Raw genomic sequence first — 17,583 nt, forward strand, 5'->3', positions numbered from 1 at the left:
TGAGAGGGAAGGATGGAGGGGATTACATCATCTATATCGGTGGCTCATTTGCTTGTAAGCCTTTTCCCTCCCAGAGCCTCTGTATACACACCGTCTCTCCCAGTCCCATCATGCATTGGGTACATACTCTCCCAGTCCCATCATGCATTGGGTACAGTCTCTCCCAGTCCCATCATGCATTGGGTACAGTCTCTCCCTGCCACATCATGCATTCGGTACAGTCTCTCCCTGCCACATCATGCATTGGGTACAGTCTCTCCCAGTCCCATCATGCATTGGGGATATGAAGTGATATACAGTATAGGATGAATTAAATTTTAATTGAATTTAGATACATCTTCATAATGGCTGACAATCAATACATAAGTTATTTACATTAGTCATTATTATGAAATATTACAATTGGAATTTACAGGAACTTTGTACAAAATATGCCTGATGCCTCGTGTTAACGTGGTTGATTCACCTCGGGTCCTGTCACAGTCATTTCTGGAGAAAAAAATTGTTTTGACCCATGCATAAAAAGACTGATGGTTTATTAGTGTCTGGTAGTTGGTAGGTAATGGTAGAGCTTGAGTTTCCTCGCTACCAAGTAGCTGCTTTTAAAAGTCCATTAGAAAGAAATGGGAAAAAATAAAGAAAAAGAAAAGAAAAAAAACTCCAAGTACAAAGTACAGGGTCAGGAAAAATTACATTCTTTTTTTTTTTCCTTCGATCAATTTAAGCTTTTAGATTTGTATAATCCGGCCACGGTACCTCTTACCTGTTAGTTAGTTAGACTGCAAAAAACAACAACAGACCCGTTTAAATATATAATTCATTCATAATTTTTATACATCTGGCTTTTTATGAATATTTAGTTTATAAAAATGGACCATGTCCTTTTTAATATGATTTTTAAAACATTATATCTACAATTCATCAAAACATAAAACCTAATCACAATGGAACGTGTCAAAGTTCTAGAATCGATTAACTCTATTGATATGATTGTGGATTACTATATTTATGCAGCAACTTTCATTGCAATGAAAGATGGGCTTAGCTCTCTCGATGTCCATCAGCAATGTAAATAAGCACCCACCTGGGTAATAAATAAATAAAGCCAACCTCTCTCCCCTTGATGCCGCCCACACTGGCAATGCAGAGGCAAGGGTTATGCAGTACTGTCTCTCTCTTTAAACCAGGGCAGTTTGATGTGATGGACTCCTTGATTCTGTCAGTGCAACAGTCAGGTCAAAAACACTTGGCAGGTCAGAGCTTCAAGATCCACCGTCTTGCTATACTTTTACATGTGAAACCTTCATGGGAACTTCAATGGCCAGAATGGATGATGGGTCATGACCTCTAGGTTAAAGGTCATGAACCCACAAAATGGCAGGACAGAAACGGCAACACTGAAGACCCATTGGAATGTCCATTGAGAAGAGTGCCCCCTATTGACCAGCTGTGGTACTTTCACTTACAGTAGCCTGTTGTTGTTGGTCCCCATTTAAACCCCAAGCTCAGCCTAAGCTATGGGTGTGAAAGGAGTGCTGCAGAAATGACGAAATGACAGAAGAAATAACCTCAACTAGTTAAAAACTAAAAAGCGTTGTGTTCCATCGTTACAGATGGAGACACAACAGAAATGAAACAGAAGCATGCTTTTTAAAGGATGTTTTTGATATACAATAACTACAGGAAAATAGTCTATCAAGGATGAACCCCTTTAAAACCCTCTAGAAAGCCTTCCTGGATGCAGATAGCTCGGCTATGAACAAAATACATATACTAAACAAAACAAATCCTTAAAGTATATGCAAACACAAGCATAAATATTTGATCCACAGTTAAGCTACGAATGACAAATATTAGAGTGATATATTGAAATTTCTTCGGGAACAGGCACCATGTCTGTCTGTCTGTCTTTTTAAAATCTCTCCTCTCCTCTCCTTGAAGTGTCGGTCAGTCAGAGGTTATTCCCAGATCGGAAAAGAGTCACGGCAGATAGAAGCTGACTGTAGAAGAAGTGTTCGGGTGCTGCGCTCCTTCCTTCCAAAACAATTTTATTTTATTTCACACATTTCTTTAAAATGAATCAGCAAAAAAATAGGTGTGCTGTTTCTCTCTCTCATCTCCCTCTCTCTCTCTCTCTCTCTCTCTCTCTCTCTCTCTCTCTCTCGCTCGTCTCCATGATATCCCTCCATCCATCTCTCCTTAGTGTGCATAGTACAGCCAGTAGACCACGTTAAAGAAGGAGAACACAGTAGGGAAGATCATCCTGGACCACTTGTCGATAGAGTTCACATCAGCCAGGTCAGGGATGTTGACCTTGAGCTGCGAGGCCCGTCTCCGTAGGCGGGACTTCTTCTGGGTGGCGTGGCGCTCCAGGGCACTGTGGGGGCCTCCACCGTAGTTCTGGCGGGCCATGGCGGCCCTACGGTACTGCAGCGTGGAGCTGTCGTAGGCCAGCATGGTGTTGCGGGGGTCGCCTAGACCCCCAGCGCCCAGGGACCTGGACAGCTCAGGAGGAACACCCCCCATCTCGTTCTTCATCTCCAGGGAACCAAACAGGATGTTGTCATCAGTCAGGGAGGCGGTCATCTGTGATACGAGGAGGGGGGAGGAAGAGGAGGGGCGTGAGAGGAAGTGAATGGAGGCAAGGTTCATAGATCATCTTATTCTTAAATCATCTATGCTTACTTAAAATACTTAAAAGGTGTCTATCTTTACGGTTAATTAAAAGACGTGTGATTATTATTAGGTATGTGTTTTTATTTGTTCTCTTAGTTCACGTATTGTTCTGTGGTTGTACTAATGGGACACATTTGACTTAGCATAGTGTATTTACCATAACATTTTATATTTAATTAGAGATTATATTTCTATAAGTCAATAGCTAGTCATTACACATAAGTATAAGTTGACAGTCCTGTAAAGATACTATATATGTATACAGAACCAGTCAAAAGTTTGGACACACCTACTCATTCAAGGATTTTTCTTTATTTTTACAATTTTTTTACATTGTAGAATAACAGTGAAGACATCAAAACTATGAAATAACACATATGGAATCATGTAGTAACCAAAAAAAGTGTTAAACAAATCAAAATATATTTTATATTTGAGATTCTTCAAATAGCCACCCTTTACCTTGATGACAAATTTGCACACTCTTGGCATTCTCTCAACCAGCTTCATGAGATAGTCACCTGGAATGCATTTCAATTAACAGGTGTGCCTTCTTAAAAGCTAATTTGTGGAATTTATTTCCTTATTAATGCGTTTAAGCCAATCAGTTGTGTTGTGACAAGGTAGGGGGGTATACGGAAGATAGCCCTATTTGGTAAAAACCAAGTCCATATTATGACAAGAACAGCTCAAATAAGCAAAGAGAAATGACAGTCCATCATTACTTTAAGACAGTCAATGGTCAGTCAATACGGAAAATGTCAAGAACTTTGAAAGTTTCTTTAAGTGCAGTCGCAAAAACCATCAAGCGCTATGATGAAACAGGCTCTCATGAGGACCGCCACAGGAATGGAAGACCCAGAGTTACCTCTGCTGCAGAGGATAAGTTCATTAGAGTTACCAGCCTCAGAAATTGCAGCCCAAATGAATGCTTCATAGAGTTCAAGTAACAGACACATCTCAACATCAACTGTTCAGAGGAGACTGTGTGAATCAGGCCTTCATGATCAAATTGCTGCAAAGAAACCACTACTAAAGGACACCAATAAGAAGAAGAGACTTGCTTGGGCCAAGAAACATGAGCAATGGACATTAGACGGGTGGAAATGTGTCCTTTGGTCTGGAGTCCAAATTTGAGATTTTTGGTTCCAACCGCCGTGTCTTTGTGAGACGCGGTGTGGGTGAACGGATGATCCCGCATGTGTATTTCCCACCGTAAAGCATGGAGGAGGAGGTGTTATGGTGTGGGGGTGCTTTGCTGGTGACACTGTCTGTGATTTATTTAGAATTCAAGGCACACTTAACCAGCATGGCTACCACAGCATTCTGCAGCAATACGCCATCCCATCTGGTTCGCACTTAGTGGGACTATCATTTGTTTTTCAACAGGACAATGACCCAACACACCTCCAGGTGGTGTAAGGGCTATTTGACCAAGAAGGAGAGTGATGGAGTGCTGCATCAGATGACCTGGCCTCCACAATCCCCCGACCTCAACCAAATTGAGATGGTTTGGGATGAGTCGGACCGCATAATGAAAGAAAAGCAGCCAACAGGTGCTCAGCATATGTGGGAACTACTTCAAGACTATTAGAAAAGCATTCCAGGTGAAGCTGGTTGAGAGATTGCCAAGAGTGTGCAAAGCTGTCATCAAGGCAAAGGGTGGCTAATTGAAGAATCTCAAATATAAATGATATTTTGATTTGTTTAACACTGTCAAGGTAGATGTAGGTGGGTGTGGTGGTGGAATCAGGCGCAGGACGCAGAACGTTAGTCCAACAGACTTTAGTAGATGCACACAAAAACAATCACGAATAAATTCCCTGAGGCGAAAACTCAGCACGTAGGCGAAAATAACGGGCGCACTAACAGGTGCGACAAAACACTCCAAACAATATGGAGAAATAGCTCAACCGAGCAAACAGTAGAATAACAGCCTACCGGCACGACAGTAAAACAATCACACACAACACTAGACAAACACAAGGATAACTTATAGGACACTAATACACTAAACGAAAACAGGTGTGACAACAATCAGGCAAAAGCAAACGAACATAGAAACATGCAACGGTGGCAGCTAGTATTCCGGAGACGACGAACGCCGAAGCCTGCCCGAGCAAGGAAGAGAGGCAGCCTCGGCCGAAACCGTGACAGTACCCCCCCCCCTTGACGCGCGGCTCCAGACGTGCGCCGACTCCGGCCTCGGGGACGACCAGGAGGACGCGGAGCAGGATGCGTCGGGTGCCCACGATGGAATTCCGTCAGGAGAGACGGGTCCAAAATGTCTCTCCTCGGCACCCAGCACCGTTCCTCCGGGCCGTACCCCTCCCACTCCACTAGATATTGGAGACCCCCCATCCGACGTCTCGAATCCAAGATGGACCGCACGGAGTACGCCGGTGCCCCCTCGATGTCCAATGGGGGCGGAGGAGTCTCCCTGATCTCACTTTCTTGGAGTGGGCCAGCTACCACCGGCCTGAGAAGAGACACATGGAACGAGGGGTTAATACTTTTATACTCAACAGGTAGTTGTAATTTGTAACACACCTCGTTCAACCTTCTCAGGACTTTAAATGGCCCTACAAACCGCCGACCCAGTTTCCGACAGGGCAGGCGGAGGGGCAGGTTTCTGGTAGAGAGCCAGACTCGATCATCAGGTGCGTACACCGGTCCCTCACTGCGGTGGAGATCGGCGCTCGCCTTATGACGACGGAGGGCCCGCTGCAGGTGGACGTGTGCAGCGTTCCATGTCTCCTCCGAGCGCCGCACCCACTCATCCACCGCAGGAGCCTCGATCTGGTTCTGCTGCCAAGGTGCCAGAACCGGCTGGTAACCCAACACACATTGGAAAGGGGTTAGGTTAGTGGAGGAATGGCGTAGGGAATTCTGGGCCATTTCGGCCCAGGGAACGTACCTTGCCCACTCCTCCGGCCGGTCCTGGCAGTATGTTCTAAGAAACCTACCCACATCCTGGTTCACACGTTCCACCTGCCCATTACTCTCCGGGTGGTAACCCGAGGTGAGGCTCACCGAGACCCCCAACCGCTCCATAAAAGCTCTCCAGACTCTGGAGGTAAATTGGGGACCTCGATCAGACACAATATCCTCGGGTACCCCGTAGTGCCGGAACACATGGGTGAATAGTGCTTCGGCGGTTTGCAGGGCAGTAGGAAGGCCCGGCATAGGGAGCAAACGACAAGCCTTAGAAAACCGGTCCACAACGACCAGTATAGTGGTATTCCCCTGTGAAGGAGGAAGGTCAGTGAGGAAATCCACCAAGAGGTGAGACCATGGTCGTTGTGGAACGGGCAGGGGTAGTAAATTACCCCTAGGCAGATGTCTAGGCGCCTTACACTGGGCGCACACCGAGCAGGAGGAAACATAAACCCTCACATCCCTCGCCAACGTGGGCCACCAGTACTTGGCACTAAGACAGTGCACTGTCCGGCCGATACCAGGGTGTCCAGAGGAGGGTGACGTGTGAGCCCAATAGATCAATCGATCCCGAACCTCGAGCGGAACGTACTTCCGACCCTCCGGGCATTGAGGTGGACTAGGGTCGGTGCGTAACGCTCGCTCGAGTTCAGCATCGACCTCCCACACTACCGGTGCCACCAGACAAGACTCTGGCAGTATGGGAGTGGGCTCCACGGACCTCTCCTCCGTGTCATACCGCCGAGACAGTGCGTCTGCCTTACCATTCTGTGACCCAGGGATGTACGTGATCTTAAATGTGAACCGGGTCAAAAACATATTCCACCTCGCCTGGCGAGGGTTCAGCCTCCTCGCTGCCCGGATGTACTCCAGGTTACGGTGGTCCGTCAAAATGAGGAAAGGGTGTTGAGCCACCTCAAGCCAGTGCCTCCACACCTTTAGGGCCTGTACCACGGCTAACAGCTCTCTGTCCCCTACGTCATAGTTTCGCTCCGCCGGACTGAGCTTCTTGGAATAAAAAGCACAGGGGCGGAGTTTAGGTGGCGCGCCGGACCGTTGCGAAAGCACGGCTCCTATACCGGCCTCTGACGCGTCCACCTCTACCTGAAATGGCAAAGAGGGATCCGGATGCGCCAGCACCGGGGCCGAGGTAAACAGGTCCTTCAGCCTCCCAAACGCCCTGTCCGCCTCGGCTGACCACTGCAGACGCACCGGACCCCCCTTCAAAAGAGACGTTATGGGAGCTGCCACCTGTCCAAAACCCCGGATAAACCTCCGGTAGTAATTCGCAAACCCCTAAAACTGCTGCACCTCCTTCACAGTGGTTGGCGTTTGCCAATTACGCACGGCTGACACCCGGTCTACGTCCATCTTCACCCCTGACGCAGACAACTGATAACCCAAAAAGGAGACCGACTCCTGGAAAAACAGACACTTCTCTGCCTTGACATACAGGTCGTGCTCCAACAGCCTCCGCAACACTCTGCGCACCAGGGCCACATGCTCGACTCGGGTAGGCGAGTACACGAGAATGTCATCTATGTTCACGACCACCCCCTGCCCCTGCATGTCCCTGAAGATCTCATCCACGAATGATTGGAAAACTGAAGGAGCGTTCATCAACCCGTATGGCATGACAAGATACTCGTTATGGCCCGAGGTGGTACTAAAGGCTGTCTTCCATTCATCGCCCCCCCTAATGCGCACCAAGTTGTACGCACTCCTGAGATCTAATTTAGTGAAGAAACGCGCCCCGTGCAATGACTCCGTCATGGTCGCAATCAGCGGGAGTGGATAACTGTACTTCACCGTGATCTGATTGAGACCACGGTAATCAATGCACGGGCGTAACCCACCATCCTTTTTCTTCACAAAAAAGAAACTCGAGGACGCAGGGGAAGTGGAAGGCCGTATGTATCCTTGTCTCAGAGATTCGTATTTACGATATTCTTATCAACGAAATTCCCAGCCGCGCCTGAATCTACCAGCGCCTTATGCTGGGAATGAGGTGCTACCTGTGGAAAACGCACAGGTATACAGAAGTGTGCAACAGAGAGCTCTGGGTGAATGGGGCGCCTACTCACCTGGAAGGACTCCCCAGTGCGGGACCTGTCGTCTTCTCCCCTAGGAGGCCATCCCCAGCACCTAGCCGCGGTGTGTCCTCCCCGACCACAGTTGGTGCAGGAGATGGACCCCCTCGTAATCCGACCCCTCCTCTCTCTAGCGCCAGCGCCACCGAGCTCCATGGGGCACGGCTCGGAAGCGCTGGAGGGTGAAATGGACGGACCCCCCTTGGGACGTCCGCGGGTAGTTAGCAGGGCATCCAGCCTGATGGACATGTCGACCAACTGGTCGAACGAGAGGCTGGTGTCCCTACAGGCCAGCTCCCTACGGACGTCCTCACGTAGACTACATCGATAGTGATCGATGAGGGCCCGCTCATTCCACCCTGCATCCGCCGCTAGAGTACGGAATTCCAAGGCGAACTCCTGGGCACTCCTCTTCCCCTGCCGGAGGCAGAACAGACGCTCCCCCGCCGCTTTCCCCTCCGGGGGATGGTCAAACACCGCCCTGAAGCGGCGGGAGAACTCGTCGTATGTGATGGTGGTAGCGTCTATTCTCCTCCACTCTGCATTGGCCCATTTCAACGCCTTACCGGAAAGGCAGGAGATCAGGGCGGACACGCTCTCGTGTCCCGAGGGCGCCGGGTGCACGGTGGCCAGGTAAAGCTCCACCTGGAGAAGGAATCCCTGACACCCGGCAGCGGTCCCATCATAGGCCCTCGGGAGCGAGAGTCGAACTCCTCTGGGTTCCGGAGCAGGAATGGGCTGACTTGCCGATGGTGCGGGCAGGGACGATGGTGGTGGAGGTGTCCCTCGGGTCTCCCAGCCTCGGATGGTGGTGATCACCTCCTGCAGTGCGGACCCCATCCGCAGGATCTGGTCATTCTGCTCGCGGACCCTGTCCTCCAGCGTCGCCTGTGCTGCTGCGGCTCCTGCTGATTCCATTCGAGTGGTGTGTGATTCTGTCAAGGTAGATGTAGGTGGGTGTGGTGGTGGAATCAGGCGCAGGACGCAGAACGTTAGTCCAACAGACTTTAGTAGATGCACACAAAAACAATCACGAATAAATGCCCTGAGGCGAAAACTCCGCACGTAGGCGAAAATAACGGGCGCACTAACAGGTGCGACAAAACACCCCAAACAATATGGAGAAATAGCTCAACCGAGCAAACAGTAGAATAACAGCCTACCGGCACGACAGTAAAACAATCACACACAACACTAGACAAACACAAGGAGAACTTATAGGACACTAATACACTAAACGAAAACAGATGTGACAACAATCAGGCAAAAGCAAACGAACATAGAAACATGCAACGGTGGCAGCTAGTATTCCGGAGACGACGAACGCCGAAGCCTGCCCGAGCAAGGAAGAGAGGCAGCCTCGGCCGAAACCGTGACAAACACTTTTTTGGTTACTACATGATTCCATATGTGTTACATAGTTTTGATGTCTTCACTATTATTCTACAATGTAGAAAATAGTAAAAATAAAGAAAAACCCTTGAATGAGTAGGTGTGTCCAAACCTTTGACTGGTACTGTATGTATATATATATATATATATATATATATATATATATATATATATATATATATATATATATATATATATATATATAAATCATTCTCATGGAGAAATCCTCTTCACTGTCATCTCAGAATTTCAGCCAACCTGTGGTTAACATTCTGTGGTTAACATTCTGTGGTTAACATTCTGTGGTTAACATTCTGTGGTTAACATTCTGTGGTTAACATTCTGTGGTTAACATTCTGTCTAGTCAGAACAAGACAAACCAAGTAAACAAACAACGTAAACAAAAGGAAGAAATGTGAGAGGATAAAGGTTGAGAGAAACAGTAATAAGGAAATATTGCAAAGATGAAGGAGAGGTTAAGGCTGAAGGTTCAGGGGTCAAAGTTAGGTTTAGGTTAGGAGAGACGCTGTGAGGACTGAGGAAGTGGATCGGAAGTTTCTTCATCCATAGCCTGACTTCAGAACCAAACAAATCTCTAAATCAAATAAGATTTTCAACTTATTAGTAAAAATAAAAATAAACCTCATATCTGTTGTTTATACTCTGTTCCAAGGCCACTCAGTTGGCAAAACTCAGAATGAGAAATAATATTTTATCTTTTTCTTCTCTGTTAGGCTGAGCGATAATATGTCACTAACCATCTCATTTCCTTTCAATTGCTTCACTTGTTATTTGGGAGAGTTATCAATTTACCTCAGATATTCATTTTTCTGTCATATCAATATTAGCTTTGGAATAGCTTGTAATTACAACCAGCATTTCCAGTCCCTCCATTTTATAGGTTTCCCATCAATTTAAGGTGTATAATATCTTCACTGAGAAGTAGACTGTGTCCCAAATGGCACCCTATTCCCTATTTTGGCCCTGGTCAAAAGTAGTGCACTAAATAGGGAATGGGGTGCCATTTGGAATGCAGACCAAACTATGCTGTAATTTATTTAACCATTACTATGACATGTTTGTCAGGAAAATGCATGAAGAGCAAATCAAGAGAAGGGAAAAAACACAATGGTAGGAAGTGATGATTAAAGTTGCCTTTAAAAATCTATAGAATACAAATCAAAGAAATGCACAAAAATACTACAGTATTTTCCTCTGATCGGGGGGTTGATTCAGATTGATGACATTTGTTAAAGTTTTGACTTTCAAAACCTTCCAGTACCTTATTTCTTTGCTCGCCTAGTCCTAATGCGGCATCGTCCACAAAGATGGGATCCCACATCGTGTCATACGCGTCAATTTCCCTCTGTTTCATTCTGGCATACAGAGCATCATCTCTCTGAACTACATTTCCCACCATCCACTGCAAGCATACAAAATCAGCACTGTTACCATGGAGAAATCGCAGCTTGCTGTCAGATGTTGTCAGATCCTGGTCTAACTAATAAATATATATTTTCATTGAACTGTGGGTTGATAGATACACATGGCTACACCAGTGTGACATGAAGGTGTAGTAGAACCCTGGTAAAGGACATCACGTCAACAGTTGATCACAGAAGCATCACATTGACCTTGAGAGTAAGAATAACCTGTGTTCTCCTACTGCATCCAACACCACATTCCACCAACAACACAACCTTTCTAGAACCATCTGTCCCTACTCCCTTCCTTTCCAGAGACGCCTACCTTATTGGGGTCGGGTCGGAGTTTCTCATTGTTGGCGACAGCTAGTTTCTCGGCTGCCCTCTTCTGCCTCTGGGGCCCCCGTCCAAAGAAGATGTAGTTGACGAAGGCGTACTCTAGCAGGGCCAGGAAGACGAATACAAAGCAGCCCATCAGGTACATGTCTATTGCCTTGACGTAGGGGATCTTAGGCAGCGTCTCTCTCAGATGGGTGTTGATGGTAGTCATGGTCAGCACCGTAGTGATACCTGGAGATCACATTTTACATTTACAGTCAACGCATTCACCAGAATAATGTCGTAAACAAATAATTCAGAGCCTATAAGCTTTATAATAGTTATCAAAAAAACACTGGAGATCATTGGAAAGAGAATTTAGTCGTAAACAAGCAATTAAGATGACTAATTATAAAACGAGTGTTTTCAACGTTACTGTCCTCACCTGCTACCCAGACGATAAACAGTTTTTCATGATTGTTTTTCAATTGTGCTCTCAATCGAATCAAAAACTCTTAACCTAAAATGGGTGTCAGGTGGGTGTCAGGTGTGTGTCTTCAAAGTAAATGAAATCAGCTACAGTTTCTATCTGATTCTGTATGCGATAAGGGACCAGAATAACCCTGTGTCCTCCTGGTACAGGGTCAGGAAACAATAACCCTGTGTCCTCCTGGTACAGGGTCAGGAAACAATAACCCTGTGTCCTCCTGGTACAGGGTCAGGAAACAATAACCCTGTGTCCTCCTGGTACAGGGTCAGGAAACAATAACCCTGTGTCCTCCTGGTACAGGGTCAGGAAACAATAACCCTGTGTCCTCCTGGTACAGGGTCAGGAAACAATAACCCTGTGTCCTCCTGGTACAGGGTCAGCAAACAATAACCCTGTGTCCTCCTGGTACAGGGTCAGGAAACAATAACCCTGTGTCCTCCTGGTACAGGGTCAGGAAACAATAACCCTGTGTCCTCCTGGTACAGGGTCGGGAAACAGCCAACAGTGAAGTGAAAAGTAAACTAGCGTAGTAGTTTGGCACCCTTACAGACCTAATGAACCCACATGGACAGATGGAGCCTCATTCTACCGACCTAATGAACCCATATGGACAGATGGATCCTCATTCTACCGACATAATTAACCTATATGGACAGATGGATCCTCATTCTACAGACATAATGAACCCATATGGACAGATGGATCCTCATTTTACAGACATAATGAACCCATATGGACAGATGGATCCTCATTACCCAACATCCACATGACACTTCCGCCTATTTGTGTGCTGGCACACGTGTGGGGGTATGTGTGTGTTCATTCATGGCTGTGTATGTGTGTGTGTATCAGTTCCAATGTGAGTTTGCATGCCTGCCTGCGTGCGTCTGTGCATGCGCGTGTACGTGTATGTGAGTATTGGGTCTCTGTCCAAATTCCAGGGGACCAACCACAGGGTTCAGGAAGGTACAGACCCTGTGTCTGTAGATATAAGAAGGTACAGACCCTGTGTCTGTAGATATAAGAAGGTACAGACCCTGTGTCTGTAAATATCAGAAGGTATAGACCCTGTGTCTGTAGATATCAGAAGGTACAGACCCTGTGTCTGTAGATATCAGAAGGTACAGACCATGTGTCTGTAGATATCAGAAGGTACAGACCCTGTGTCTGTAGATATCAGAAGGTACAGACCCTGTGTCTGTAGATATCAGAAGGTACAGACCCTGTGTCTGTAGATATCAGAAGGTACAGATCCTGTGTCTGTAGATATCAGAAGGTACAGACCCTGTGTCTGTAGATATCAGAAGGTACAGACCCTGTGTCTGTAGATATCAGAAGGTACAGACCCTGTGTCTGTAGATATCAGGAGGTACAGACCCTGTGTCTGTAGATATCAGAAGGTACAGACCCTGTGTCTGTAGATATCAGAAGGTACAGACCCTGTGTCTGTAGATATCAGAAGGTACAGACCCTGTGTCTGTAGATATAAGGAGCAGCCCAGTGTTACCCCCTTTAACCGTCTGGGCAGCGTCCCAAATGACACCCTATTTTTTTTTTTACCACAGCCCTATGCGTAGTGCACTACATAGGGAATAGGGTGTCATTTGGGACTCAGGCCTGGTATTAGTCACAGCGCGATTCATCTGTGTTTTTAGACCCAACACACCCATTGTGTTTGATACGTTAGTCATCTGCGTGCATAATCTGCATTTGGTCAGATTCATAGGTATTATGAATAACTCTGCCATCCATTGGCCTCGTAGTCACACAGCTGGCTACGTCTGTTGATGCTGCTCTGCATGGCCTCACACAGCTGGCTACGTCTGTTGATGCTGCTCTGCATGGCCTCACACAGCTAGCTACGTCTGTTGATGCTGCTCTGCATGGCCTCACACAGCTGGCTACGTCTGTTGATGCTGCTCTGCATGGCCTCACACAGCTGGCTACGTCTGTTGATGCTGCTCTGCATGGCCTCACACAGCTGGCTACGTCTGTTGATGCTGCTCTGCATGGCCTCACACAGCTAGCTACGTCTGTTGATGCTGCTCTGCATGGCCTCACACAGCTGGCTACGTCTGTTGATGCTGCTCTGCATGGCCTCACACAGCTGGCTACGTCTGTTGATGCTGCTCTGCATGGCCTCACACAGCTAGCTACGTCTGTTGATGCTGCTCTGCATGGCCTCACACAGCTGGCTACGTCTGTTGATGCTGCTCTGCATGGCCTCACACAGCTGGCTACGTCTGTTGATGCTGCTCTGCATGGCCTCACACAGCTGGCTACGTCTGTTGATGCTGCTCTGCATGGCCTCACACAGCTGGCTACGTCTGTTGATGCTGCTCTGCATGGCCTCACACAGCTGGCTACGTCTGTTGATGCTGCTCTGCATGGCCTCACACAGCTGGCTACGTCTGTTGATGATGCTCTGCATGGCCTCACACAGCTGGCTACGTCTGTTGATGATGCTCTGCATGGCCTCACAAGAAGCAGCTAAAGACATTTCCGAACGCAACATTAGATCCATCCCCTATTTTTTTATTCAGCTATATCAAACCTGGACATCAGGGATAGATAAACCAGTCAGGTGCATATTTAGGCATCATGGACTCAGATGAAAAACAGACAGACAGACAGAGCCAACCAGCCAGCCAACCAGCCAGCCAGCCAACCAGCCAGCCAGCCAGCCAGCCAGCCAGCCAGCCAATCAACCAGCCAGCCAGCCAGCCAGCCAGCCAGCCAACCAGCCAGCCAGCCAACCAGCCAGCCAGCCAACCAGCCAGCCAGCCAGCCAGCCAACCAGCCAGCCAGCCAGCCAGCCAGCCAGCCAGCCAATCAACCAGCCAGCCAGACAACCAACCAGCCAGCCAATCAACCAGCCAGCCAATCAGAGAAGGCAATCATGCATAAGAGTAAAGCTAATGAGAAAAACAACAAACAGGATCTAGTTCAACCAATAAATCCCCTGACAATCCCCTGACAATCACCTGACAATCCCCTAACAATCACCTGACAATCACCTAACAATCACCTGACAATCACCTGACAATCACCTGACACAGGTCAGTGGGCTGAGGTGCTCATTAGGACCTTATCCTTATCAAGTATTTTACATAATTATTGGCCAATAACCTGGGTTACGGTTTCACAAATCATTCACAGTACTAATATGATTGTCATTAGATAGCAATAGGATCAAGGTGCAAGGAATCTATCTAATTGCAATCGTAGCTGGTTTATGGCAGTATATTAATGCTTCATTTATATACATCACCCATGGAAAACGATGCATATTTTATATGACATTTCAAACGATGCGAACACTTTGACACCAATGTTTGTAAACATGGCTATACCGTATACGTTTAATTTGATTGATTGATTGACTGACTGACTGATGAATCTCAGTGGCTTTATTGATCGATCGATGGGCAGTCTTACCAAGGGCCACTCTGGCAGCGGAGGCATCATAGTTGATCCAGAAGGAGACCCAGGACAGGATGGTGATCAGGATAGAGGGCATGTAGGTCTGCAGGATAAAGTAGCCGATGTTCCTCTTCAGCTTGAAGCTCAGAGACAGGCGGGGGTAGGAACCTGCACGGAGGAATACAGAACTTTATTTTATTTTATTTTTTTGCTTTATTTAACCAGGTAATCCATTGAGAATACATTGTCTTTTACAATAACCACTAATGTGGTGGGAATAAGAACTCTAAAGCATAGAAAGGTAATATACAGAATATCTGTGTATCACTCCTGAATAGCTACAGTATAACCGTAGATATACATACAGCACCAGTCAAAAGTTTGGACACACCTACTCATTCAAAGGTTTTTCTTTATTTTTTTTACTATTTTCTACAATAGGGCTATCTTCTGTATACCACCCCTACCTTGTCACAACACAACTGATTGGCTCAAATGCATTAAGAAGGAAAGAAATTCCACAAATTCCACAAATTAACTTTTAACAAGACACACCTGTTAATTTAAATGCATTCCAGGTGACTACCTCATGAAGCTGGTTGAGAGAATGCCAAGAGTGTGCAAAGCTGTCATCAAGGAAAAGGGTGGTTACTTTGAAGAATCTCAAATATAAAATATATTTTGATTTGTTTAACACTTTTTTAATAGTTTTGTGTCTTCACTATTATTCTACAACGTAGAAAATAGTAAAAATAAAGAAAAACCCTTGAATGAGCAGGTGTGTCCAAACTTTTGACTGGTATTGTAGGTATACTGTATCAAAATGGCCGCCACTGTGTACCTGTGGAGAAGACCACGTTCTTGGAGACCAGTTTGTAGTCCACGATGGAGAACTGAGGCAGCTCTATTCTCTCCACCCCAGACACAGCTCCATCTCCCCCTCGCCAGTAGAACTCAATGTCATCAGTGGTGTAGCCATCTGCAGAGGACAAACACAGGTACTGGAGTCTTAGAATACATACCAAACTAACATAGTGGGCCAAAACGGGAGCAATGCTCAAATGGTTATGGTCAATGTCAAAAGGCAGGGACACAAGTCTCTCACACATGTTGAGTTGACAACTGGTTTTCCTCATAGGTTCTATTCTTGGTCCTGTAATGCTTACTATTTACATCAATTATTTATATTCTGGTTTGTCAAATGCTCCTAGAGAACATAATGGGAGGTTTAATAATAAATACAATTAGAAATGGAGATTACAGAGGACATTTCAGGGGACCAAAAATTGCTAGCTAACTGGGTAGATCCTCTGTTCAGCTTCTATGGCTGAAACCCCATGCAGCGACTCATGGACCCTTCTATTGTGTTATCCCTTCCGTTGTGATAACCCTTCTCTTGCATGCTCTCTCTCTCTCTCTCTCTCTCTCTGTCTCACTCCCTCTCTCTCTTTCTATCTCTCTCCCTCTAACTCTCTGTCTCCATCCATATCTTTCTACACCTCTCTCCCTCTCTCTCTCTCACCCCTCTCTTTATATCTCTCCCTCTCTCTCTCCCGCTCTCTCTCTCTGTCTCTCTCCATATCTCACGCCCTCTCTCTCAACCCCCTCTCTCTGTCTCTCTCTCTCTGTCTCACCCCTCTCTTTTTATCTCTCTCCGTCTCTCCTTCTCTGTGTACTACTTCCATACATAAAAATGTATGCACACATGACTCGCTTTGGATAAAAGCGTCTGCGAAATGGCATATTATTATTATTATTATTACTTCCTCTGCTTGCCACTCATAATAAGAGGCAGTGACCTATTTAGATGCAATGAATAATTAAACTCTCAGCCTTTGATTTCTGAAAAATGAAGACATAATTCCTCCCTCTACCTCGCTCTGACACAGGATAGATGGATAGATAGGAGTGGTGATAAGATTAAGAACAAAAAATAAAAATAAAAATAATAATAAAATAAAGATAAAGAACGCTATAGCTGGTCATTGTATTGGTGTGGCCAGTCAGTCAATGAGATAATTATTACTATCTGTGACGGATGGATGACGAACCAGATACTATAGAAACACTACCACTATCAAAATACAGCCCATCTCACTTCTGACACTAGTAGCTAGTCATTGTTTTGCCGTGTCTATCATTGAGATGTGTAATGCCAACTCTGACAGTTATGGCTCAGATAGTACAGAATAGAAAAACGACCGGTATCAAACTACAACCCAGCCCAAGCCAAAAAACATAGTACTATAGCTAGTCCCTGTTGAAAAGCATGCAGCACCAACTACTATAATCCACGCAGCACCAACTACTATAATCCACGCAGCACCAACTACTATAATCCACGCAGCACCAACTACTATAATCCACGCAGCACCAAATACAGTCCACTACTACATTTAGATTTAGATTTTAGTCATTTAGCAGTGCTAGTGCAGCAACCCACTATCACCCCAATTAGCCTATCCCCATTCACCATGCTGCGGGTTCTAATGTGCCGTTCACTTCTGATCAGCAGAGTGTGGACAGGTCCAGCCAAGAGACTATGAGGCTGGGAAGGGAGGACGGCTCCTCGGCCGTGTGTGTGTGTGTGTGTGTGTGTGTGTGTGTGTGTGTGTTTGTAGATGTGTGTGTTGGTGATGCGAATGTTAACTAATAACAGGTGGGTTTAGGGTCATGAAATATTGTGTGGATGAAGGGCGGGCGGCGGCGGGTGGGTTGAATATAGAGAAAACAACACCTTTAAAAAATCCAGAAATGTATTATTCTTGTGCAATTTATATCTATAGGCTACATTGAGGTTTTTATTTCATTATTTTAGGCTATCTGGCGTTAC

The 17,583-nt window shown here is 46.2% G+C and overlaps 1 protein-coding gene across 1 annotated transcript; it reads right to left on the reverse strand.

Moving 5' to 3' along the window:
• Nucleotides 1-303: 303 nt before the first annotated feature.
• Nucleotides 304-15,859, reverse strand: LOC311104984 (gamma-aminobutyric acid receptor subunit beta-2-like; the record flags this gene model as incomplete). Its single annotated transcript, XM_084146970.1, has 6 exons — nt 304-2,586; nt 10,378-10,518; nt 10,845-11,089; nt 14,766-14,918; nt 15,592-15,729; nt 15,856-15,859. 6 exons carry the CDS (start codon nt 15,857-15,859, stop codon nt 2,200-2,202), a joined length of 1,068 nt encoding a protein of 355 aa, XP_084003096.1. The 3' UTR covers nt 304-2,199.
• Nucleotides 15,860-17,583: the final 1,724 nt, after the last annotated feature.

Source organism: Coregonus lavaretus (genome assembly GCF_964263955.1).
Source record: "Coregonus lavaretus genome assembly, chromosome: 29".
Classification (NCBI taxonomy): Eukaryota; Metazoa; Chordata; class Actinopteri; order Salmoniformes; family Salmonidae; genus Coregonus; species Coregonus lavaretus.